This window comes from Rissa tridactyla, chromosome 1, assembly GCF_028500815.1.
Source record: "Rissa tridactyla isolate bRisTri1 chromosome 1, bRisTri1.patW.cur.20221130, whole genome shotgun sequence".
NCBI classification, from domain to species: Eukaryota; Metazoa; Chordata; class Aves; order Charadriiformes; family Laridae; genus Rissa; species Rissa tridactyla.
In genome coordinates this window covers 117,947,678-117,971,722 of record NC_071466.1, presented here as the reverse complement: position 1 = coordinate 117,971,722, position 24,045 = coordinate 117,947,678, and the positions used below count along the sequence as shown (strand labels likewise).

Below are 24,045 nucleotides of genomic sequence, written 5' to 3'. Positions count from 1 at the left end.
AAAACAGGTGGTGCTCCTCTACTCCATTTCATTGCAGCAGTAGTGGGTGACAGGGGACAGGTGAGATCCTGCAGGGACCTCTCTACCTGCTGCAACAGCCCGTCCCCCCGGCCAGCCTGCCTTTGGCTTTCTGGAGAGCTGCTGGTGCTACGGGAGCTGCGCACGCAGGCTGACAAGGAACCAGCTAATGGAGGCGTGAGCCTCTGCCTCTGTCTCCTGGCCCTGCAGGCTGTCATATGAATCAGTTTATTAAACGGGGGAAGGAGGGACCTCATGTTTGTTTTGGTTCATTACATGAATCTCTTTCCCTCTAGGAGTCCCGTGGGATCAAGCAAAAGGACTTGTTTTATGGCTGGTTTTTGCTTGTGAATCCCTGAGCTAATTTAGCCATTCCGTCAATACTGTGGCAGCATGGCGGGAGCACCACGGCTCAGGGGTAAATGCTTTGTGCCACCATCCTTGCGGGGGCGGGGGTCAAAACAAAACCCAAAACACCAAAACAACCCCCCGCCCCAAAACCTCAAACAAATCCTTTCAGAGAGTGTCTCTGGTTTGAGCCCCTCACTTGTGTTTGGCTGCAAGCCCAAGAGGCTGGATTCCCCCTGCCCGGGATGTTCCCCTGTCAGCCTCCCACCAGTCCCTGACACCTGCTGGCATAAGCAGCAGCATGCCCCAGGCCACACAGTGCTGATGGTGCAATGCCATGCGGCAGATGATGCCACTGCAGCGCTTGCCTCTGGGCCTGTGGCCAGCAGTCACCTGGCCTCAGCCCTCCCAGTGGGGCTCCCTGCGAGTGCTGCTGGTCCAGGGTGCCCCACATGCAGGTACCTGCCCATGGGATGTGCTTACAGGAGAGCATTCCTGGCAGACTTCTGGCTGCGTGGTGATCTTTCAAGAGCCGATAAGCCGCCCGGGCTGGCTGTTACGATGGAGGGTCTCCTGCCTGTGTAGCCAATGGGCTGGTGGGGGTGCTGTGGGAGAGACACCCCACTTGGGGTGCCCCACTGCACCCTGAGGCAGAGCTTGGTCAGCCATCCTCAGGGAGCACTGTGCCAACCCAGCCTCTACCTGAGGCATCATTCTGCTGTCTGCAGCTATGGAAAATAAGTAGCTGGGGGGAGCTTGAGCCCTAGAGGTCTGGCCTCTTGCCCCCTCTGTTAGTGGGGAGCAAGCTACTCTGTGCAGCAAAGCGGGAGTTGCTAGGCAGAACATTAGCTGCTGTGGAACAGCAAAGCCACAGCCGGCAGCGCTGGGCACCTGGCACGCACACAGCGGCAAGAGGGGCCTTGGGCATCACCCTCACCCAGGTGGGGTGGGGTGCTGGCTGTCACCTCCCAGAGGCGTGTTACTTTGCTGTTGCACCCCACTCCCCAACCTCTCCGTGCCGTTTCTAAGCAGAGGAAACCACTGCCGCCAGAGAGCTTCCTCCCAGCCGCTTTCAAAATAGCAGGGTGGCTGTCGCCATTGCCCATGAGAGCCTTCCACCACCCCTCTGGGAGAAGATTCAAGCAGAGCTCTTTCCCATGGGGCTGATGCGGTGCCTGGTGGCTGCCTTCCTCCTCCTCTTGGGTGAGTGCCCTGCACTGGGGCAGGTGAGGGGAAAGTAAATTACCCTCTTGGTGTGGATGGGACCTTTGTGGGTGGGCGTCTCAGCGGGCCACCTTACCAGGGCTGTGGGGCCAGGACGGCCTCACTGTGGCCACCGCTGCTCTGGCTCAGTGGCCGTGGGAAGAGGTGCAGTGGCATGTTCTCCTTTTGGCACTGTGATTTCACTCCAAAGCCATACCACAGACCCTGGCAGGGTTTCAGTGAGGGGATGTGCATGCTCCTGCTGCATGGCTGCTGGGGGTGTGGAGGGGGTTACCTCACTGCCCCTTCCCTTAAGGACGGGGTTTCTGAGGGTTTCTTAGGCTGTGGCGCAACCAGCTCTCTTCCCTGGCCCAGTCTCCGTGGTCGGTTTTTGACTCAGTGCCCATGTCCTGTGAGCGTTTTACTTGGTGTGCGTGATGGGCACCAGAGTACAGCGAGTGTCACCAGCGGGAGTTCTGCAGGAGGGGAGGGTGCACAGGTGGCCATCACCTCCCAAAGCCCTCTGCAGACAGAAATGGGGGGACCCCTTGATGCTTCCTGGTGCCCCTTGCCTTTGGAGGAGCTCTTGCTGGCCCTCTCTCCCATGCCCTCCCCAGTTTCTGTCCATGGAGCACTTCTGCAGCACCCAGCCTTCCAGTTCCCTGTGCTGTCCTGTGTCCCGTGGCTTCTGTGCTGCATCTCCTTCTCTGGCAGTGGTCAGTTCTGGCACCTTTCCCTCACAGCTTGTGCAGGACTTGAGGGCTTGGTCCTCTGAATTTTAACACACCACAAGCTTCCTCCAGTGATCTCGGCCTGATTGCTGCTCCCTCTGAACAGCTGGCTGAGAGATGCTCTCCAGCCATGAACAGGCTTCACAGCCCTCTGGCCATGATGTTCTGGTCTCAGTCATGTGACCCAGTGTGCTAGAGGACAAGAAAGTTCAGAGGTATGTTGTTACAGGAACTTGTTCTTACAATTGCGAGGGATGTGAAGTCGTTCGGACTTTGTTCTTCAAAGAACAAAACTGCACAGCAATTCTTTTCAGTATTACATTACGGTCCTGTGCACATGCAGACCCACTGCTGTTTTGGGTGTGCAGCCCTCGGGTAGCATATACCCCTGCAAACAATGTGCCGACTGTTTGCCGGCAGGTTTGAGCACAGGCCAACGAGTGGTGACTGTTCCGAAGGGACCCCTCTACCGCACGGAGGGCTCCCATGTCACACTGTGGTGCAAGGTGAGCGGCTACCAGGGCCCGGCGGAGCAGAACTTCCAGTGGTCCATCTACCTGCCCTCGGCCCCCGAGCGGGAGGTGCAGATCGTCAGCACCGTCGACGACTCCTTCCCCTACGCCATCTACACCCAGCGTGTGCGCAGCCGGGGGATCTACGTGGAGCGGGTGCAGGGGGATGCCGTCCTGCTGCACATCACCAAGCTGCAGGAGCAAGATGCTGGGGTGTATGAGTGCCACACACCCAACACTGATGAGAGGTACTTTGGGAGTTACAGCGCCAAGACGAACCTCTCAGGTGGGTCCTGAAGGAGAGCCCCTCTCCCTGCCGGGCAGGGGTGCAGGCAGGCTTCCTCTGCCCCCCAGTTTGTGCTGGGTGGAACTGCTCCTCTCCTGTTCTCCGACAGAGGGGCAGCTGGGGAAAGGGGAGAATAATGGGACTGGGGGGCGCAAATTGTCCTTCTTCTCTCCTCACTGTGGGTTTCCTGTCCTACCCCCAGATGGCCAAGGATGGGATGCCCAGAGGTCCCTCAGCAGGTTGCTCTGGCTGTTTCCTCCCAACCAGGGCAAGGGAAGGGAGAGGAAGCCTCTGCCATCCTATGGCCCGACTTTAACTTCAGTTCCTGATGCAGCCACAGCATTTCACAGCTAAATGCTTAGGAAGGCAGGAGTTCTCATGCTCTGTGCATTAGCTGTTGGTGTCCTCTCAGGTCAGGGTATGGCACTTGACCCAAGCAAGATGCCCGCAGAAAGAGGGAGGGAGCAGCTCCTGCAGAGCACTGGGAGAGGGAACGCAACGGGGTGGAGAGGCAAAGGGACAGGCCCTGCTGTGAGCCCCACCAAGTGTACGCAGTGGTATGCTACTTCCATCTGGTATCCACCGCTGTTTCCACCTTTGTCCTGATGGTGTGCCAGACTGAACTTGAGATCATGAGGGGCTGCTCATTAATCTCCTTGGGGCTGCCTAATTAATACTGCCCATAGTTTGTCTGAAGAGAGTATTGCAGAGAGATTTGCTGTGCTTTCTTCCCTGCTGAGGTTTTAACTGCTTCACATCTTGGTGTACGCTGGTGGAAGCCTTGTCAATCAGCTACAAAACATACTTCTCCTATGCTGTCAGATCCCTCAAGGCCTGGCTGTGATTTCATAGTGGCCAGCAATTTGCCCATTTTTCCCGTGATTTTTCCTGTGACCCGCTGCTCTCTGTGTTTCTTTTCTGTGCTCAGTGATCGCAGACACCCTCTCAGCTTCCATGGCACCTCAGGTTCTCACACGTGCTGAAGGGGAGGCAGTGGAGCTCACCTGCGAAGTGTCCAAGTCCACGATCCAGCACACGCATCTCTCTGTTGGCTGGTACCGTCTTCAGGGATCAGCAAAGCACCACGCTGAGGAGGTCCTGACCCTCTCCAAGGACTTTGTCTTGAGGCCAGGGCCCTCTTACGCACAGAGGTTTCTGGTGGGGGATGTACGGCTGAACAAGGTTGGGAACACCACGTACAAGCTCTCCATTGGGGGAGTGGAGCCATCTGACCGAGGTCAACTGTACTGCGAGGCGACTGAGTGGATTGAGGATCCTGATGAGACATGGAAGGACATCTCTCGCAAGCAAACAGGGAGGACGTCACTGGCAGTTATGAGCCAGGGTAAGCCCCTTGCAAACTCACACATTGGCTTCAGCTCCTTTGTACATTCAAGGCTCTATAGCAGCGACCTTCAGTGGCCTTCACTTGCTTCCACCACAGCCCAGGGACCCACCGGTGGGTTTGGCCGCCTCCATGGGGCACTGAGGGGGGCAAGCTGGTCTTGGGGCCATGGCAGCCCCTGGTTCAGGAGATTTTGGTGCTTCTCGCTTTGGAGGTTCATGCAGCTGGATCTCCAATGCCGGGAGCGATCATGCAACCTCATGGGCCCACACAAGGTGTTAGCAGAGAGAGCAGCGAGTGCCTGCAGCAGCCTGGCTCATTGGCAGTGTTAGGTTCCAGTCAAGGGTCTTGTGGCCTCAAAACCTAAAGTAGACAACAGTCAGTTGCCTGTCACAGTGCCTTGGCCACGGGCACCAAGGGACCCGGGGATGTGCTGTGTGTGCTACATGGCTCTACTGTCTGCTGGCTTCCCCAGCAACGGGTGTTCACAGAATCACAGAATGGTAAGGGTTGGAAGGGACCTCTGGAGATGGGAGTTGGACTAGATGATCTCTAGAGGTCCTTTCCAACTCTGAAGTTTCTGTGATTCTGTGAGATCATCTAGTCCAACCCCCTGCCAGAGCAGGGTCACCTAGAGCAGGTTGCACAGGAACGCGTCCAGGCGGGTTTTGAATGTCTCCAGAGACGGAGACTCCACCACCTCTCTGGGCAGCCTGTTTATTAGACAATCCCTATGTCCCCTCCTAGTAGGTCATATATGGCAGTAACGGGAGTGTGGGCCAGACTATGCTTTGAAGTGGGTGCTGGCTCCTGGCCTTATGCTCTAGGAAAACAGTTTTAGGTATTTAGAAAGAGGAGACTTAAACCTGCTAGCTCATATGAAAGAGATTAAAATAGGAAAGTTTGAAAACCAGCCCCTTCCCAGTGCTGCCCGTCCTCCCTGACTCCACCCTATCTCTCCCAGGCATCTCCTGTTCCCTCTGCCCAGCAGCTTCCCGTGGCTTCTGGCATCTGCAAGCTCTGCATCGCCTCGCCCAGGGCTGCTGAGGAAAAACCCACTCTCCCCACTGCCCTGGGATGGTTGCAGCGCTGTGTGTTTGCTGCCACTCCTCTGAGCACCCTGCCTGCCATCCCCCCTGCCACAAGCCCTTTGCTGGCTGTGGTCCCTCGCCCTGCTCCTCCCCCAGCTGTGTGTGGGTAGCTGTGCTCAGAGGAAGGGAAAATCTCTCTTTCCCACCAGTAAGTTTTGCCTCAAAGCAGCCAAGACAAGGCTGCGTCTAGTTGATGCTCTTTAACATATGCAAGAGTATGTAGTAAAACAGGAGCAAATCTCTCCCTGAAAACCTGCCTGGGGAGGTGGTGTACCCCGTCTTCTTGCCTCAGGGTGGATGGAGGAGGCTGCAGAGCTGGGGCGGTGAGGGGAACCAGTGTCTCACAAGAGGGTGGTGAGTCAGAGCAGGAAACCAAAGAAACAGATGGGTAAGGACCAAGCACCCTGTGTGCAGCTTGGGGGGTGCGGGGGCAAGGTATCAGGGGTAGAAGGGAGGCGATGGTGATAAGGGGACAATATGGTGGTTGTATTAGAGCTGCTGGTATTGCTGGGGGGGAAACAGCGGTGGGCGTATGAGCCCTCCATCACGTCTGCAGGGCCGAGGTCTCCCTCCAGCACCCAGTGGGAGAGCCTGTGCTGTGGGGCTGAGCGCCCCATCACACCAGGAGCTGGTGGCCATCTGCTCCATCAGTTTCTATAAACTCTTCAGCAAATATTTGGGAATGCCAAACATATCTGCAGCGGCTGGGATTCCTGTCCGCAAACTGTTTATAAACCGTGTTTAAATTCACAGGGTGCTCTGCTTTCAATAAATTGTTTGAGCCCTTGCAGTGGCAGTCTGGGAGCTGCTCTGTTTTACCTCCAAACTTGCCCTTGTTGTTGGACGTGGGGGTCACCACAGTGACCCAAGGGGATGGAGTGGTGTGAGCCGGGCTGCTTGCCCAGGGAGTCAGGTCTCGGCCCTACCTCCTAATTTTTGCCTGTGCCACTGCTGTCACTGTGCAGGGTTTCGGGCCATACTGGGGGTCTCTGCCTGCAGCCACTCTCCAGCCAGGCTGATTCCAGGAACAAGGAGGCGTTAGCAGCAGAGGCTTTGAATGCCTCACGGGCAAGGTGAATCATATTATGGGATCCAGAGACGGGGTCCTTTCCTCAGGTGCGGCTGACTGCCCAAGAGGGTCTGCCAAGGGGAAGATGACTTTGTGCTTCCTCTGTTGCTACGTTCTTTGCTTGGCACCTCCTGCTAGCTGGTATGGGGGGCAGGACAGGGACTAGGAGATGACCTCCACCTCCTCTTGCTTTCCTTCCAACCTCCCTGTGCTGTGACAAGTCTTGGCATTTCTGCTTTCTGTAGGAATTAACCCAAAACCTCTCCAACTCGGCGAGGGTCTCTTGCCCACATCCTGCAGCAGCCACTGAGAGCTGCAGCGTGCAGGACCAGCAGCATCAGATTCAGATAAGCAACTTGAATGCCAGCCCTCCATGCGCCTTCTCCCACTATGGACAACAGAGTTAAAAACACCACTGAGTGATAAAGCCCCTTTCTGGTTTAAGGGATATTTGTTACGAGAAGCAGAACAGCTCCAGGAGCTGCCCTCAGTTCAGATGCCCGAGTTAAGCAGGGGGTGGCTGTGGCCTGAGGCCAGCCTGGCGGGTGCCCTGCTCTGGGGTGGTTAGCTGCTTCAAAGGTCAGCTCCTCAGGGCTCTGGTGCTTCTTCCACCTACAACTGCAGGTTAGGGCCTGGACTGGCAACGGTCACCCCATGGGCAAAATTTTCCATCGTAATAACTTTTCTAATATGAAAGAAAATGCGTCAATAGAGAATTCCCTCCTGTTTCCCTCTGCACAGCCATCGGTGGGAGGGAAGGGTGGGCAGGGCCACCCAGCACCCTCTTTGCTTTTGATTGCCCACAGGCAGAGACCTCTCCGTGGACATTGCTGCTGCTGAAAGCTCCCTTTCTGAAGGTGATACCTTGCAGCTAAATTGCGTGGTGGGAGCCCAGAGGAGCAGCAGCAGGCACTTCCAAGTGCTTTGGCTACTCAACGGCGTGGAAATGGCCAGGGTTGACCCCCACGGGGTATTGATTTGGGAGGATGAATATGGGGAGAGAGCCAAGCAGGGGCAGCTCCGAGCATTCAAGCACAGCAACACAGTTTATGTCCTCACCATGTATAAGGTGGGGCTGAAGGACAACGGTACATACCACTGCTCTGTTTCGGAGGTGAAGACTCCTGGAGACTTTCACAGCATCCAAACCAATCTGTCGTCAGGCATCCAAGTCGACGTGAAACCGATAGGTTAGTAAATCCTAATGGCTGTTCTTCTGGGTAAAGCCTGCAGTGATCCCTGACTGGGCAACACTTCGAGTCTGGCCTCATCTTGGCAGGGGCAACACACCTGCTGTTGGTAACAAGAGCACAAATGTGCCATAGATTTTGGTAGATAATAATGGGAAAAGCACTTGCTCTGTCAAACATTAGCATGACAGAGGCAGCAGCTGTCAACAAGTGTAAACCTTTAGCTCAGTTTCTTTGCAGTAAGTTTTGGGGGAAATAAGTAGGGTTCTGTGGAGGCTGGGTCCTCCTGAGTCTTTGGTACAGAAAATTGCTACTCCTGAGGATCACAGGATGACCCAGCAGAACAGGTACTTCTGGATGGGGGGGGAATCTGCTATTTCCATCAGGGTGCTTTTCCTGTTTTGGAGGGATAACTTGTGAGAAACCACTCTAAGAAAGATGTGTAGGAGACGCTTGGTTTCCTTGTCATGGCTAGATGATGACTGTTCTGATGTAGCGGGAGCTGCCTGTGGGACTGTTTCTTAAGTACTTCTTTAAGTATTTATGTATCCATGTCCCAGGAAAGATGTTAAAGAAGGAAAAAAAAAAAAAAAACCAAAACAACCACCAAAAAAACAACACAAAGCCCTCTCCAAAGTATAAGAAAAGGCTGGTGGAAAATTTCAGACAATTCCTTTCCTTTTCCAATGTCAAGATTTATCTAGTCTCTTCATTTAATACTACAGTATCTCTGGCTTTCTCTGAGGAGCACAACGATGTCCTCTCCCATGCAGTAACTGTTGTTTGCAGAGAGACGCATGCGCCTGTCCGTGTCCACCAGCACGCCGCAGGTAATGGCAGGAGACGCCTTGATCCTCCTTTGCGAGGTGCAAGGAGCAACCAGCCCAGTGTCTGTGCGGTGGTGGCACCTGCCACCGCAGCACCCGGGTCCCCGGGTGCTGGTGGCCACCATGGAGCAGGACGGCACCCTGAGCCTGGGCAGCGCCTACCAGGATGGCAGGATTCGGGGGAGCCTCCGGCTGGAGAAAGGGAGCTCCGGCGCCTTCACTCTGGTGATTCCCAACACGCTAGACGAGGGCGACGGCGGGCGGTATGGGTGCAAAGTGACGGAGTGGTCCCAAGGCCGGAGATGGACAGAGGAGGGGGAGACAGCAGTGACAGTCAACTCCATGGGTGAGTTGGGCCACCCCTATTTCTGGGCTTTTAAGCTGGACACACTGGAGGCAAGGCTGGAGAAGTGGGTGGATGCATGTGGGTAGGACAGAGGTCTGCCGTGCCCTGGCTCTGCTGCTGCTGCAGGGTGAGCTGGGGCTGATCGCTTGGCCCTGGAGTGCTTCAATTTCCCCATTTCTAGCAGGGTGCTTGAGTCCTCCATGACATGTTTTGGAAGAGACAAGTGGGACACAACAGCTAAAATAGCTGGAGACCTGAAAGCCGATGGCTTGCTCACCAGGTCTTTCTGACTGTCTCCTTACCTGGAAATAGAAAATATCTGTTCTAGCAGCATAATCACTTACAGTAATTAAGCTCAACAAAGGCACTTGCTGAGTTGTATGGTGGCATTTGTCAGAGATATACCTCTGGTGCTGGCATCCGATTGCTTCTCCTGGCCTCCTGTCTGAACACGGAGCCGCTAACCTCCCCACAGTGCAATGCCCATGCCTTTTCTCCTTTTGATTGCTGGAATGGCTGCCTTTAGGGAGAGACAGCTTTTGGCTGTGATTTAGAGTGGTTTTCCTTTCTTATTGCTGGGCTGGGAGCCTGAGAGCACCAGTCGGGCCACGGGAGTTCTTAGGCTTTTGTGGAGGGTGGAAAGAAGCAACAATCAGGGAAGCACCATCAGCAGAGGATCCCTGGGGAGCCTGGAAGAGAGGAAACTCAGGGTTGCCTGGGGGGCTGGGGTGTGGGAGAGCAGGGGGCGAGGTAGGAGAGAGGGCCTGGGACTGCGTGGGGCTGGAAGAGCGGCAGGGAAGCAGGAGTGCTGGCTGCCAGGGGGCTGCGGTGGCTGGAGCACTGGGGATGGTGCTGGGTGGGAAGAGTGATGGTGAGGTGGCACAGGGCAGGATTTCTGTCCCAGCATCAAGGGTCTCTCCTCCCGAGCAGGTCTCGGTCTGCACGCCACGCTGAGAAGCCGAATTGCCACCGTCAGATACGGCCAGAGCTTTGAACTCGTCTGCCAAGTGAGCGCCAGCTACACCTTTGAGGAGGTGCCGGTGTCCGTGGGGTGGCTCTTCCAGCCCAGCCCACCCACCGGCCACTACCACAAGCTGGTCTGGGTCTTTCATAACGGCACTGTGGTCTGGGGGACAGCACAGCCACACTTCCAGGGGAAAGCCCAGCTGACGAAGGCTGCCACCTCCTTCAGGCTGTGCATCCACAATGCTGCGGCTGCCGATGAGGGGACGTACCAGTGTGAGGTGGAAGTTTGGAGGAGGAACACCCCACCGCTGGGGCAGCCAGCGGCCACCACCAGGTCCAATCCCGTGGGGATAAAGGTGGTGCTGCCAGGTAAGCAGCGTCACAGGCGCTTCTTCAGCAGAGGTCTCTCCTTATGCAACTTCAAATCCATCAAACATGACCGGGGCAACCAGGACCGCTGATGGCTGGGGTGTCCCCAGCGGGGTCACCTCCTGGGGCCACAGGAGATGGTGCTGCCTGTCCTGTTTCTTCCTCAGCACCCACAGCTCCTGACAACACCCTTGGAGGCAAATTTGGTGTTGGGGAGCGTCAATGTCTATTTGTTCATAGATTATTACAAACACATAAGGATCAAGCCTTGCCAGTAGGATTTTAAGCCTTGTTTCTGGGAAGAAGTAGCTGCCCCCCACCCCCCAAAGGAGCCCAGCTGAATGCTGGGGGTGTGAGGTGCCTCTCATGGTGTGAGTTTCTGCAGGGCTGAAGGATGGTAGAGACAGGCCGGCCCCTGAAGATGGTGCTGGGATATGTCTATACACTCGGGAAGACCCTGAGCTTATGCTGGTGTGGCGAATTGTGTGTGTTTGAGGTGTGCTGAGAAAGCACCAGGGCTCTCTGACAGGCTGGGAGCCAGTGCAGAGCCGCAAGGTGCCAGGGGCTCTGGGAGGAGGCATCTCCTCCCAGGCACGGCTGGGCTGCGCAGACGGGGTCCCTGCCCAGGGTTCCCTTTTATGGCCACCTCTGCAGGCAGGGTCTGCGCTGCCGCTGTGCCTGCTGGCATCGCGCAGGCAGCCTCATCCTCTTAAGGGAGAGAGATGTTGCAAATACACTGTGGCCCCCCAGCCAGCCTGCCGTGCTCCCACTCCCCACCACTCCTGGCAGCAGCACGGGGTCGGCTTGCCCTGCTCCTGGCTGGGGCGGCTGGAAGAATTGAAGGGGTTGTTCCAGCCAAAACCTCTGAGCCCGTGGAGGCAGGCATGAGAATACCGGGGTTCGGTTGTTCCACACCCCTCCCCCTCCATGTTTGTTCTGCCAGCAAAGAAGAGTTCTTGCTATTTTTTTCGTGCATTAAGTGCTCCTTCTTCTAATTCTTGGCTTTTCGGGATCACGACCCGGTGAACTGAAGTTATGCATTTTCCATGTTTTTTAGCTGAAAGGTTTGCCGTAGCGCACGCTGATAATTTCCTTCCCTGTTCGGGCTCGTTTCCATGGTGCTCTCCCTCCTGCTCCATTGCTGCTCTTTCCTCGCCCCTGCAGAGCTGGGTGCTGGGATGCTCCGTGTTACACCTGAGCTACAGTCAGCCAGGGGCAGCGGGTCTGCGGGGTGGTACCGAGGCTAGGGGGGTGACAGCAGACAGCATCTGTGAGCATACATTAGTAATGTAAATGGCATTAAGATGAGCAGGTGTAATTGTAGAGCGTCTACACAAAGGACATGGTAGCAGCGGAGCAGCGAGATATTACGACGTTTGGCTCCAAACGTATTGCGGCTGTTACTGGGTACTGCGATGCTGTAAAGATGGTGGCAACTGGGAGGGGGCGATGCGCAGTGGGAGGTGACTGCTGGCTCTAGTACTGTCTCTCTTAGGAAGACAGCATGAGCCAGCAATAGATATTTGGGAAGGTAGAGAAGTAAGCCTGGGAAGGAAGACAGCTCTAGCAGCAATGGGATGAGGCGAAGCTGAAGAAAATGAAGCTGCAAATCATGAGAATCACCAGCTTCTTTCTTCACGCCTGCAGAGATACTGGAGTTCTTGACTTGCTTCAGCACTTTGTTTACCGCAAAGCACCTAAAGCACCACGGTCGGTGCTTTAGGAATTTAAAATGCCGCTGTGGATCTGGCCTGTAGCTTCAAATGGGAGGGACATGTGTGAAAGATCATAACAGGAGGGGAAGGAGGACAGGTCTCTTCCATTTCTGACTTAGGTAGTTCAGCTTCTGATTCTTGGTGGAGTCCCATAATTAGCGCCCTGGGCAGGCAGATGGAGATCCAGCCATACCACGCTTTACCACCCAACCCTAGCGGGGATGCTCTCATCGGCCTCTCACTGCAGCCACCCACGGTGGCTTCCCCTGGCTCTGTAATGAGCTGCAGGGGGCTTTGCACCAGCCGCCCCTCCAGCCGGCTGGCCCCACATGGGTCACCGCAGCAGCCATGCCCTTCTGTGTGCTCCACTGCTCCCGGGCTGGGCAGAAAGCGTGGAGTCAGCAGGCGGAGTTCACAGAGAGACAGGCAGAGAGAGGCTCGGCTTGGTTAATTAAATTTAAGTTGAAAGGGAAAACAGCACCACGTCTTTCTGTGGCAAAGGAAAAGGCAGGCGGCTGCTCTGCCCTTTTCGGTAATTGATCTTTAGCAGGAGCGAGAGGAGACTTGGAGTTGAAAGGAAGGGGCTTTGCAGCAAGTGTTCTGCTTCCTCTCAAGGTGATCCTCTCTGAGAGCACAACAGCAATTTTTCTCATCAAAATCGAGTGCTCACAGCAGCGGTTCCCACAGCTTCTCTCTGAGCTTTGGTAGCTTTGGCTTCTCTGGAGTATTTTCTGCCCCGGTGGGTGTCAGGGTGGGCCATACTCAAGCGAGAGGCCACCCCGGGCAGTTTGCTGTCTCCTGTGCTGGCAGCCTCTCTGGGGAGAGGTCCTGGGTTTTACCTGCTGACTCTGAGTGCAGCAGTGCTGCCAGGAGGAGCTCGCTTGGAGGGAGGAGCAGGTTTTGGTCCAGCATGGCCCCACAGCTGACTTCTCTGCAGCTGCTTTTTGCTGGGAGAGGCAAAAAAACTGTTTGCGATGAGTGGCGGGGCTGCTCTGCCGGCACACTCTCCCTGGCGGCTGCAGCTGGGGAAGGCATATCCTTGTGGATGATGTTGGAAGGGGCCTTAAAGATCATCTAGTTCCAACCCCTCTGCCATGGGCAGGGAACCAAGTGTCTTATTTTTTCCAGTGTGATCAGTTCACCTGTCACAGAAACACAGGAAGGATGAGGTTGACAGGGACCTCTGGAGGTCATCAGGTCCAACCCTCTGCTCAAGCAGGGCCAGCTAGTTCCCCAGGACTGTCTCCAGAGGGCTTTTGAATATCTTCAAGGTGGGAGGCTGACCCTCTCTGACGATTTGTGCTTCCTTAGGTCTGGCTATGCGCTGGGTGTGCTTTTAGCTACTGGAGTTGGAAGGCATCGACTTGCGTCTGGTTCCTAAGCACACCCAAGTCTGCTTGGTCGCTCCTGAAATCCTCACTGGTGAGGTGAGGCAGTAAGCAGATATTGGGACGTATGGATGTGCAAGTCCTGCTGTGGAGGAAACTGTCTGCCTCTTCGTGAAAATGTATCTCCGCAGTGCGGAGAGAAGAGGGAAGAAGTGCAATAGGGTGCAAAGTGAAAAAAGCAGCATAAGTGGATGTGAGCTGGGAGATTTTGCTGGCAAATTTGAGAGGGAGGCAGAGGCAATGTGCAGGGGTGTCAAGGGCCATCAGATGGGCTGTTTTGGAGGGAAGAGCAATGATGGCCTCTGAAGTGGATTGCTTGAGGTTTGAGAAGAAACGCTTGAAGGAAGGAGAAATGTGTGGGCTCTCCCCTGTGGTGTCCCTCTTCCCCATTGGCCTCTGCAGCAGAAGCCACAGCTCCCTCCTGGTCCACAGGCTCTTTCCATAACCAGCTGCTGATGCATCCCTCGGGCAGGTGCTGTGGAGGAGAGTGCCCTGCTGAGCCTGTGGCCGAGGGCAGGGGCCTGAGACGTTCTCTGGGGGCATCTCAGCATGTCCTCTGCAGCCCATCCCCGAACCTGGGGGCTGAGCTTAAGGGATCTCGATGGCCCCCAGCCTCCGTGGCACAGGGCATCCTGCTGCTCAGCTTGTATTCAAGGAAAATGCTAAGAATGGAAACTTGGCCTACGGTCCCTTAAAACCCTGATGGTGTCTTGTGCTGAGTAATTTCTGTCTAACCACGGGTAGATATCTGTGTGTACTCCTTCACTGGCCACATCTGACAGAGGTGGTGCCTCAGCGTGGAAGGGAGGGCCAAGGGGAAATGCAGGCAGTTGGAGGCCTTTTGAAAAGACCCGTTGGCAGCCTTTCTGCTACTGGAGGAGAAGGAGAGGCAGCAGCAACGGGCGATGTGCGATGGGAAGGCGTCCCTCAAGGCAGGAGCAGCAGCACAGGCTCATGGGGAGCAACCATGTACCCGGCAGGGGGGCAGAGCTGCAGGCAGCACCGCAGCTCTCCTCTCCTGAACCGCTCGGCGCTAAATTGAACAATTGCTGGGTATAATCACAGCGGATGTTCAGAACTGTGTTATGTGGCTTCCGATTGATAACCACAGCAAACACCTGAGGTGGTGACTGTTAGTGAAACCCACGCAGGCTCTCTGAGATAAGACACTTGTTCCCGTGGGCTGGTTTTGTCACTTACGTGTGAGCCTGCTGATAGAAGCAGTCGTAGATGGACACGTTTGCTTCAGACAGAGGGCGAAAAGGGGAGACCCACACCGCCACAGCCTCCAAAGCTCCAACACGGCAGCTGTCTCCATCCCTCTGTTCCTGCCCTGTGGTCCCCCAGGCACCTCCTCGGCTACTCCCCTGCACCCAGACAGTAGCACCCGCCACAGTTCAAATAAGGGTGTGTGGATTTGCGTTTTCCCTCCTTTCCCAAGCCCCCTGCTCCAGCATCCCCTAATGGGTCTTCGTCCTCTGAGCACCCTCTTCCTCCGCTTTCTTCGAGTCTCAGGACAGCCTTATTCCTTTCCTTGCCAGCATCCCTGTACTGGCAGCTGCAAACAGCGTGATTATTTTATTTCTCCATTTTAGAAAGCAAGCTTCTGGTAGCTACGGAAGAGAGCTCTGTGGAGGTTGCCGGCGGTGCTGACACAGCCATTGAGTGCAGGATTGTTTTTGCCCAGAATAATTCTCAGTTCGCCATTACCTGGTACCTCCTACCTACTTCTCCGACAGATGCAACCCCCCTGCAAATTGTAAGGGCTGACTACAGCAGCATACTGGAATATGGGGCTGAGTTCAGCTCTCCTGCACAGAAGTCCCGGTTCCTGAGCCAGAGAGTGTCCAGCAACGTTTTCTGGCTGCGGATACTCTCTGCGAACACTGGGGACCAGGGCAGGTACTACTGTGTGGTAGAGGAGTGGCTCTGGCTCGTGGACGGCTGGTACAAACTCGGAGAGGGAGCATCAGGAAGGACCATGCTGGAGTTCAAGCTCCCAGGTAAGCAGGTGGTTATATCTTGTATATGTGCTGCTGGACAGGTTGGACCTATTTAGGACCTCTCTGGCAGGGCTTAGGAGAAGCAGCGGCTCCTAAGTTGGATCTGAGGCTTAGGGGTGAAGGAGGTGTCAGTGCCTCTTAAGGGGAAATAGGGAGTTAGGAGGATTTGCCACATCCTCCCAAACCAACCAAGCTGGTATTTTTGCCACTGGCAGGTGATGTCTAATGCTTCATAACAAAGTGAATCGTGGCATTTTCTTTTCCCTCCAACACATGGTGCGCTTGGTTGGTTGTACAGTGCTGTGACTAGAGGAGAAGCCCTTTCCTGGTACTCCTGAACACCCTGAAGCAAGATGCTCTGTTTTCCTTACCCTGCAGCACATTGCTGCTGAGAACAAGGCTGAAGGCTGAGCTGCTCCCATCTTGGGCACTGCACCACTGGGGTGCACGGTGGGTTTCCCTGGCTCAGTTCTTCCCTCTCTCAGCCTCACTTGGCTTATGGGTTGCAGCTCTAAGTAAAATGGATCAGAAAATTCCAGCTTCCTAAATAGCTTTTGGTCCAAAGGATGCCTTATCGCTTATTTAGAGGGGGTGGGGAGAAATATTACAGCAGAGAGCTGTGAAGAGGGGCAGAGATGGTAGGGAAGGGAGGAGCACCCCAGGGAGAATGAATCACAGGAGCAAGGGCTCTGTGGGTGTCCTGCAGAGGCTCTTGTTAGAGGCCATCCCAGTGATCCCCCATGCTTTGCTCCAGAAGATTTCCATCAGCCTGTGGCTGCAGCCAGGAGTATTTCTATGGTGGTGCAACACCGCAATGTCTCTTTCTGCTTGCATCCTACCCCAGAGCGCCAACTGCAGCTGGAGAAAACCAACCACAGCATCTCGGCGAGAGAGGGCGAGGAGGTGACGCTGCATTGCCTGCTGCAGGGTGCCCGCCAGCCCACCAGCCACCTCTCGGCCATGTGGTTTCGGAGGGAGGAGAGCGGCCGCATCAGGCCCCTGCTCACCCTCCACCGCGATGGTGCCATCGAGTACCCCCAGCAGAGCCTGGCAGGGAGGCTGTACCTCCGCCGCCCCACCGCCGGCAACTTCAGCCTGACGCTGCAGAGTGTGGAGGAGGGCGATGCCGGGGTGTATCACTGCCAGCTGCAGGAGTGGCAGCAGCAGAGCGAGGGGGAGGACTGGGTTCTGAAAGCCTCAGCACGCTCTGGGTACACCCAGCTCACCACCATCCCACCAGGTAATACCGCTGGGTGCGAGGGGCTGCTTGGCCCGCACCGGTTCCCCCTTAGCCATGCTGGGGGGGGTGTGTGGGTGGATAATGGCAGCTCCTTGCTGGCAATGCTGGCCGCAATGGCAGGGATGCAGCGTGGCAGGGAGGACCTGCTAAGGGATTGCAGAGGAGGTTGGTGCTGGGGTGATCATCAGAGTTGTGTTGGGAGCCAGGAGAGCCCTTTGAGGGACACGTGCTGTGGGCCTGGTGGGGGAGGCAATGAGGTCCTATTCCCAGTCCCGTTGATCTGCCAGGGCTGAAACCCAGGTGCTTGGCATTGTAAAGGTTGGAGGTGGCGGTCAAATGAGACTCCAAGAGCTCCGACTGCAAGGCCCCATGGTCCAAAGGGTACTGTTGAGCACGCCTGTGTCTGCAGCACTTTGCTGGCTTGTGGGGTCTCTGCAGGACCATGGGTACAAGCCCTTGCTCTCAGTTGTGCCATTGGGGCCAAAATGCTAACTGTTTTGGGAAAAAAAAATATTGTTGTGATTTTTCTGGCAAGTCCATCTCCAGTGAGGTCTCTAAAAACCAGCCTTTGTCCTCTTGGGGTCAGCTGGGGTGTGTGCCAGGTGCAAAAATAGAGCTGGATTCTGCATACAGAATTTTAATAAAAAAAAAAAAAAGCAAAGGGTTCAATCAGGCATACACAGGGGTTTTTTTTTAGGGAGGTAACGGGTGAGAAAAAAGTATGCTTTTGTTGCCTCTTTGGGGAAATAGGAGGCTCAGGCAACCCATGTTGAAGAAAAAATATGAATAGTGGAATCAGTTGTGTTGCACCCAGCTGAGATGATCTGGCAGTTCTTGTGCCTTCCGCCCTGGAATTGCCATGCCCGAAGCCAGCCTGGGTGCCCACACATGGTTGTAGCTTCTGCAGCAAGTGTCAATGTCGACTGATGTGGAGGAACTTGGGGGGGACCCTTTAGAGCCCTCCCTTGTGCCGGCTACTGGCACAATCAGGCACAGAGCCTACTCACATGACTCTGCACTTACAGCAAAACTAATCTGGATTTAATTGCACAGGGAGGAACTGACAGCACTTCATTCCATTCCCCATGCTGTTTTGTTCCTCCTGTTGTCCATCATGGCTACCTCTAATACTTGGATTTCTCTTTCATCAGCTCCCTCTGTGTCTTGTTACCCCTTACTGGCGGAGTAACCATTGCTAAAATTGCTCAGTAACTGCTGCAAAATTCTCCTCCAATTTTTGTAGAAGTGTTTTTTGCCAAGTGGTTTTCTTGGTTCTTCACAAAATCTGAGGTGGTTTTTCTTCTTTCTTTTTTTTTTTTTTTTTGCGTGTGTGTGTTTGTGTTTCTGCAGTGATGCAGGTATCTTAAAATGCCCCTCTGGCTCACAAATTTCAATGTTTTGGAGTTTTCCGAGGGGTCATGGTGCAACTTCAGCTCTAATCCCTGATGCTGCCCTTTAGGGTACCTCCTTAATAACACAGAGACATTCGTGTAGTGGAGACTTCTCCCTGTTTTCCTATAGGAGAGTAAACGCCGCTTCCATTTATATGAATTGGGTGCAGAGCTTCTGAGGTAGAGAGGTAAAAGCCAGTTTCACAGCCAGGAGTAGCCCCCAGGTTGTTCATCCCTAGGGTCACACCTAGCCCACCAGGCTGTGTGGGTCCCCCATGAACGGCTTCAAATCAGCAGACCCACGTGCTCAGCATGGTTCTGCAGAGCAAACATAAAACATCTGCACGTGGCTCTTGGGTAAAGAGGAGAATTGAAGAACAATACTTTGAGATGGATAAAATAGACCCACAGGAGTTGGCATGACCCTTCATGGTAGGCCAGGTGCATGTGAGGTTAGTCTCTGGTGTTGAAGCCATGTGTCAAGTGAGGAGATTTTGATGGCAAGGATTAATGGGTGGCTGTAAGGAGATCAGGACAAAAATGGAGAGGCTGCAAATGAGAGCTTTTCAGCTAGCATGGGACTGATCAAACATGTTTTTTTTTGAAGTACTCAGAGGGTCCACCAGCAGTACAGGCAGCCTCCACCTCAAATGGGGAACTGTTCTGCAGGAGCTGCCCGGGATGGGGTTGAGAGCTGCCTGCAGCTCAGCGTGGCTGAAATAGGATAGCAGAGTGGCAGAAGCAAGGAGGGGCAAGTGTCTGGGGGAGACAGGGACCTCCTAGATCTGGTTTCCTTTGTTTTTTCTCTTGTTCCTCCTTGTTCAGTGGTGCAGCCTCTGACAGACATCTGCCTCACTCAGCTGTCACTGGTGTTGGGCAGGGACCCAGGAGCTGAAGGATATGTGTCTTTTCCTTACTGAGCCCAGTCTGGAAGGGGTTAGCTGAAGAGCTGTGCTGTTTCTGTTGCGATGTTTTAACTGAATGAGCCGGGCCTTACCTGACCTCCCAAAACAAGAAATTGAGGCAAATTACCTGGTTTCTCTCACCCTTCTCCTCAGGTAGTCTGTGCAAATTCTTAAAAATTGGTAGCTTTTGAAGATTGAGGGAAAAGTGTTAAGAAGATAACCTATAGAAACAGTAGGAGAGAGAAAATCAAACTAACTTGGGGCCTCACTTGCCTTTTTTTTTCTTTCTTGCTTCCTCCAGAGTCAACTGTTTCATCCAGGATCTGCTCATCCCCACCACTGCTGAACTTCATCCTATACTTACCGCTGGTTCTGATCCTTCTCCTGGTCCTTGCTGTCTTCTGCTGGTACTTCAAATTCAGAAAAAGCAAGAAGGGCAACATCACAGGAGACCAACTGATGGAACTGCAAGGGGATGAAGGGGTCAAGAAAACTTAGCTGGTCTATAATGGCAGGTGTAAATTGAAGGAGCAGAGCTGGACAGCTGAAGAGGACTGACTACCAGCACAGGGGCTTTTTATTGTTTTGTAGTAGCTTTTGCAATGAGTCCTTGAAATTGTGTGTTTACTTTCAGTGGAATGAAGCGGCTTTGAATTACTAAGCAAATAGGGCTTTCTTAACAGGTGTTCCTGTCTCTTAGCTTAGGTACCCACCCATTTCACACTCCGTTCGTTGTGGTATATTTGAGGTCCTTGCAGTATGTGTCTCCCACTGTGGATGGAAGTGGTGTTACTTCCCTACAGGTATAAGAGGAAAACCCATTCTTTGCACTGTGGCACAAAAGTATCAAATTGCTACTCATTTTAGGTGACTTGACAAAATCTATGTGATGCGCAGGCTAAAAACCAGTGGCAGAACTGGAAATGGAGTATTGGTGTCCCATTGCACTTGCCTTTGCCCACCCTTTGCTGGGGAAGTTCTCAGACACTGCTGTCCCGTTGTTCTGACAGTGCCTGTGCCCAAAGATCTGAAAGGAAATTGGTCTTCATCACAAAACCTGTCGCAGGAACACGAGGGCTGAGCAAGACTAGCTGAAGAAAGCCCATAGCAGGGGTACCACAACCATCCACAAAAACCTAATCCTGTTGACCGAGTGAGGGGCTTGCATGGAGTCTTGGATCCTAGAAGGAAAAAGTGGACACCAAGCCATCTTGGAGATGAGTGTACAAAGACTTTCCATCTCTTTCCTTTGCTGGGACTGCTGTAGTTGAAGGCAGCATCCAGCCCCTCATGCCTGGGCTGTCTGGGTCAGGAAGCTGCATGGCTGGGACCTGGTATTAAGACACCTCCAAGTTGTACCATGTAAAAAAAAAAAAAACCCACATGCGTCCTTGCGGGGCAGTTCCTCTATGCTCTGGGATCCTGCTCAGGCTCACTTTTTCAAGGCTGAGGAGCTCTGCTACCTGAAGTCTGTCTGGCTGATGCATTAGAGGAAATGAGATTTTAGTCCAGTCCCCATTAAGTCAAGGGATCCTCAGCCCCTAATTGTGTAAAGTGGGATGTGGTCCCAGTGAGTTACAGGGTCAGGCGTCAGGGCAACATTCAAAGTACTGTCCTCAGACAAAAGCAGCCGTACGGAGATCGTGGCAGATGTTTATGAAGCTGCTTCCTTTGACCAAAGGGAGGGTTGGAGACACTACAACCCCTCTAGATGATCTGTTCAAGTCTTCACTTTCCTTACAATTAGAAAAGCTGCCTGCCCTGTATCCAAAGGAACTGGAAGGTGCTTCCATCCCTTTCTCCTTGAAAAAGCACTTTTTCTATGAGTTTGAAGACTGATGCTTTTGTTTCCCTGTTCAGCCACCTCTGTCTGTACTGGCTGGCTCCAGCTTGCTCAGCCTTTCCCTGCGGGTTATGTTTTCCTGAACCTCACGCAGCTTTTTCCTTTTGCCCTGACCCCAGCTGTCTCTCCTGCAGCGTGAGCGCTCGGAGCTGCGCGTGGGGCTCTCTGCAGAGGTTTCCCCCCTGCCTTGCGGGTTATGTCCCGTTTACACATCCCGGTGGGATGTTTGATGTTCTGCGTGCGTGTGACAGCATGGCACTGTTTGCGCTTGGCTCGTGATCGACAGGCTCCTCTCCTGCAGATTTGCTGTCTAGCAAGTTGTTTCTCCACTGTGTGTTCAGGCTGTTGACTTTTCCTGTCTAATTGAAGCACCGTTTGCATGGGTATGTTAAACAGCTTTCTGCACCAGTTTGTAAAAGATCCTGCTGTCTGTTTGTCTTAATTCTGTCTCGATAATGCTTTAACTCATGGACCAGTTTCAGTCTGTTTTGACAGAGAAGCAGATGCTCCCAGGACATTAAACTCCTACGAGTTTCATGAGAAGTGGTAGCTGGATGAAGGAGAGGAGGCAGGCGAGTTGTCCCGCTAAGGGAAGGCTGTGGCCCGAGTTGCCTGACAGCCAGCCCCGAGTCAGCTGTACGCCGGCTGCCTGGCACCCAGCTCATAGTTAGGGGATACAGAAAGGAGATGTAGGTGTGTTAGGGTGTGGGAAAGGAAGGAAGGAACCATTTTTGACCATAAACTATTAACAATTAATCTGTGCACATAGAGGGACAGCACAAAATTGGCAGATAAACTGTGCCTTCATTTGGATTGTTTCCTCAGCTTGCCCGTAAGAGTACCTTGGGAGCATACTTCACAAGCCTTGGTAAAGTCAAGACTATATGGTGCCTTCTGCTTACCCCTTCCCACAAGGCTTGCAGGTTCTTGCAAAGGAGATTAGATAGGTCTGACATGGTCTGTTCTGGTTTAAAACAAACCAAAAAAGATTTATTTTATTTTTTTCTTGCATTCTTATAGGTGCTTGTAAATACTTTATCCCTGTATCTTCCTGAGGATTGCAGTAAAGAAGGTGCAGGACGTTTAGTTTCCCCTTCTTTTTAAAAAGCAATTTTGCCCTTTTCTTGTCACTTGGTGTCTCACACCTCCTCGGGTGTTACTGCAGAAAACCACTAACAGACGGCTTGACAGCCCATTCTGTATGTGTCTTAGGATGATCCCCGTCAAGACCAGCCTTCTGCTCAAAAATCTAACCTATTTAGGTTGCTACTCGTTACCAGAGTGCTGGGGTGGTGGTGTGGGACACCCTCTACCCTGCTAAGTATGGGTCAGTCTCCATAAGCCGTGTGAGCCCTATGAGTGACCTGGCTGGGTTTGGTGCATCCCCCAAGCCCATGCTGGCCCCTCGCTTGGCCACCTCGTCACTCCGTTGCAGGTCTGTAGAGGCATCTTTGCTGCCATCTGATCTTGACGTAAAAAGCTGCAAGACTCTAATGCAACATGAGATTTTTGTGTCTGGTGGACTGGAGGAAGAAGGTGGGGCAGGGAGAGGCAGGTTTCTGCATCAACGGGGCACTTTCTTCTGTCCTGTTTTCGTTCAGTTAACCAGAGGCCTATGTAAGTAGCAGCTTTCTATTCACACAGATTTAGAGGTTTTAATTTAAGTTTGTAAAGCATGCCTAGGGCCTTGATGAAAGGGTCTGCAAGAAGAATGTGTGTTTTTGCAGTGGCGGGGATTTTTCCTCCTTATTTTTTTTCTGGCTTTGCTGGGTCACCACCAAGCCTTTTGGCTATATTCTTTAAGAAGTATTTTTTACCATGAGTGAACTTAGAAAGAGTTGTAACTTATCACAGCAAAAGCTCCCAAACAGTCCTATTTTTAAAGAGAACATTTCACTCGGCTGAGGTAAATGTGTGAGAGGGAGACAGACGTGTGTGCGTCGTGGGTCAGGGAATGGTGTTGATTTTGCTACTGGGGCTCTTGGCCACCTTTACCCACCCCCATCGCCACCTTTTTTCCAAGTCCAGCCTCTGATGTAAACTAGAACAGCTGATAAAATGTATATTTAGCTGTTATAGCCCCATGGGGGGAAAACAGTGCAACAAGGCAGACCCTGAAGCATAGCAGTGCCCCTGTCGCACCCTGTCCCCCAGATGTGCCCTTGCCCAGGAGATGTCCTCTGTGAGGGCAGCGTGTGGTGGGAAGGTCCAAGGTCCTCTCATAAGCTTCAGAGTGGCTTGAAGGGCCTAAAGGGCAATGCAGAGCTGGGTCCAAGATGAATGAATCCACTGGGAAGCGCTTGCGCGGGGCTATAGAAACACAAGAGCTGTGTTGTGGGCAGACCCTCACTGTTCAGAAGATGGATGATGTGAGGGTGGGAAGGGTGGGAACAGAACCCCTGCGTTGCGTTGCCTTCCTGGAACACTTTTACGGCACCTGCCTTTGGGCAGGAGCAAGGCCAGTGCTCAGTGACCGCTGGGACAGCTTGCCCAACGTGCAGTGGGACACAGGATGGCAACTGTGCCTCTCTCACCTTGCACGGAGGACCTTTCACTGCAAGGCTTCTCTATCCCATGAGGAGGGAAGGTGGGTGATGAGCTAGTTTGCTGTGCAGGAGCGGTGGGAATTGACCTGCAAACCAGGAGATATTGTGCATCCTCTGGCAAGGGTTTCCTGGCCTGCCCTGCTCCCTGGGAGCAGAAGGCGCAGCAGCAGCGTGCTGTCCTGTGCTGACAGGGCAAGGTTCTTGAGGAAGGTTGCCAAACTTTCAAGAAATGCTTCCAAACAAATGACTTGGAGTTCTCCTGGCATGTCCCCTCTCAAGCAGCGTCTCTTCATTGCTTCCTATTAACTCTGAGTTGGTTTTGACATTTGACATTCGTTTTTCTTCCTGTGATAACATATTTAAAAACTGGAAATAAAATATGCAGTTTTGACATGTGCTTTGGCCTCACTTGATGACATTTTGCATTCCAGCTGTTTCCTGCAGCCCCTGCTTCTTTTTTTTTGTCCTTCCGCCTTGGTCTCTGGCATCTAAGACAAAGTAGAACCACTTCTAGGACTCTGTAATTCTTCCTTAACTCCTGCTGCATCGTATCTGCCTACTGATGGGTTTTTGGTCCTTCTTCTCCAATTCTCCTCCTCCCTCTTTTCTTCCAGCAGATAATATGGGATTACAGTGCTGTTGCACAGGGTGGGAAAAGGCAGCCCTTGCCCTAGAGCAATGCTTTCCAAAGCAGAAGCGGTACAAACCGTGGG

The 24,045-nt window shown here is 53.5% G+C and overlaps 1 protein-coding gene across 1 annotated transcript; it reads left to right on the top strand.

Annotated features, from left to right (window-relative positions):
• Positions 1–1,141: 1,141 nt before the first annotated feature.
• CD101 (CD101 molecule) lies at positions 1,142–23,759 on the top strand. Its single transcript, XM_054188396.1, has 9 exons — positions 1,142–1,569; positions 2,721–3,098; positions 4,027–4,443; positions 7,410–7,793; positions 8,583–8,966; positions 9,897–10,301; positions 15,000–15,407; positions 16,252–16,647; positions 19,245–23,759. The coding sequence occupies exons 1-9, from the start codon at positions 1,524–1,526 to the stop codon at positions 19,439–19,441; spliced, it is 3,015 nt and encodes a 1,004-aa protein (XP_054044371.1). The 5' UTR covers positions 1,142–1,523; the 3' UTR covers positions 19,442–23,759.
• Positions 23,760–24,045: the final 286 nt, after the last annotated feature.